Source organism: Lathyrus oleraceus, chromosome 5 (assembly GCF_024323335.1).
Source record: "Lathyrus oleraceus cultivar Zhongwan6 chromosome 5, CAAS_Psat_ZW6_1.0, whole genome shotgun sequence".
Classification (NCBI taxonomy): domain Eukaryota; kingdom Viridiplantae; phylum Streptophyta; class Magnoliopsida; order Fabales; family Fabaceae; genus Lathyrus; species Lathyrus oleraceus.
Genome location: NC_066583.1, coordinates 22,058,574 through 22,060,214, shown reverse-complemented (window position 1 = coordinate 22,060,214; position 1,641 = coordinate 22,058,574). Strand labels below are relative to the sequence as shown.

Genomic DNA, 1,641 nt, shown 5'->3' with positions numbered 1-1,641 from the left:
GGAGGTAAGTGAGTGAATCTTGTGGGCGGTATAAATATATAAAAGAAAGTAATAAACATAACAAGTTTTTCTTTTGATCGTCATTGTTTATTAGAATGTTCTTTTTTCCCATTGTTTTCCCCTAAAAGATTACATAGTTTTTTAATTTTGAAACATAAAATTTTTAAATATTAATAAAATAATAATTTCAGGTCATTCAACTCTATTTTAAAAGGTGGAAAGATTTGGCAAAGCAAGACATTAAAACAACTACTCAAAACACTAGAAAGTGATACCATGTCACACAACAACCACCAAGCATCATCCTCCACTCCCGGTCGTCGGCCTCCAGGGCGTCCACTTGGCTCCAAGAACAAACCCAAAATGCCTATCATAGAAAACCGTGACAATCCTAATGCACTAAATTCTCATGTCCTTGAGATCACTTCTGGATCCGACGTGTCACAAAGTCTCCTTGATTACGCTCGTCGTCAAGGGAGGGGCATCAATATCCTCTGCGGAAATGGAATAGTGACGAATGTTAGGCTTCTTCAACCAATAGGAAATATTATAATCCTTCAGGGAAATTTTGAGATACTTTCGATATCAGGTACAGTTTTTCCTTCGGAAACACTATCAAGTGCAGGTAGATTGATAGTTTATTTAATGGGGACATCAGGGCAGGCAATTGGGGGGAGTGTCATGCCCCCTTTAATGGCTTCAGGTCCAGTGACTTTGATGGCTGCTTCTTTTGCAAATACAACACCTGAAAAGATTTCTTCGGTGACCAATGATCCCATAGAAAATGAGCGTGAACATGTGACTAACAGGGATACTGACTTGCTCAATGCTGGAGAATCAACATCTGAAATGATAAACATGATGAGTTCCCAAACTCACTATTTCTCATCTTCTACCCAGGGTCGTAAATTCGGATAAGATGCTACCGTATTGCAAAATCACCACCCAAACCTCCCTGTTTCGAGCTTGATCGATTAGTAATTTACATATTGATGTTCAATAAAATTCAATAAACATTATTATGGAATTGTATTGTTTGTTTTTAAAACATTTCAGTTTATTTAAATGAATAATTTTGTGGGTGGAATAAAATTTTGTTGTTTTGGACTTACTCTTTTTCACTCATTCATTTACGAATCTCCATATATATAATAAATATGAATAATTATTTCTCTACCATGATAAGTTAAGTTTAATCATAGTATCTTTTTAATAAACAAATTTATTCCATGTATATATCTTAAATTAAGTGAAAACAAAAGTTATGGTGTGGGACAAGTCAAGAAACTAATCAGCTTAGTATGTCTTGGTGTTAAGGCAGTTGATATATTATGCCAATTTAGGTGTGGCGGGCTCAAGAAGGTCGGTCGAGTTTATATCTAGATGAAAATGAAGATTTACAATAGTAAAAGAGAAATACAACAAAAGAGTGGTGTTGTGATGAACCAAAACTTATAAGAGATCCAAAGAACGATAATATAAGCTGATATAACATAAAAGCTTCCCTCTAACAATACCATAAAAAGAATTTAATAAAATATTTTGGTTCTTCCAAAATCTTTTACCTCCATGGAGTCATAGCTTTGGTGAATCGGGAGCTTAATAATATTTTGGAAAAAAATTACTAGTAAAATGTTCCAT

The 1,641-nt window shown here is 34.2% G+C and overlaps 1 protein-coding gene across 1 annotated transcript; it reads left to right on the top strand.

Moving 5' to 3' along the window:
- Positions 1-258: 258 nt before the first annotated feature.
- Positions 259-1,111, top strand: LOC127084876 (AT-hook motif nuclear-localized protein 27-like). The gene has a single exon (XM_051025390.1). It carries the CDS (start codon positions 277-279, stop codon positions 916-918), a length of 642 nt encoding a protein of 213 aa, XP_050881347.1. The 5' UTR covers positions 259-276; the 3' UTR covers positions 919-1,111.
- The last annotated feature ends 530 nt before the right edge of the window (positions 1,112-1,641 follow it).

Coding starts and splice junctions, on each gene's coding strand:
- LOC127084876 (XM_051025390.1), top strand. CDS start 277: ATGTCACACAACAACCACCAAGCATCATCCTCCACTCCCGGTCGTCGG.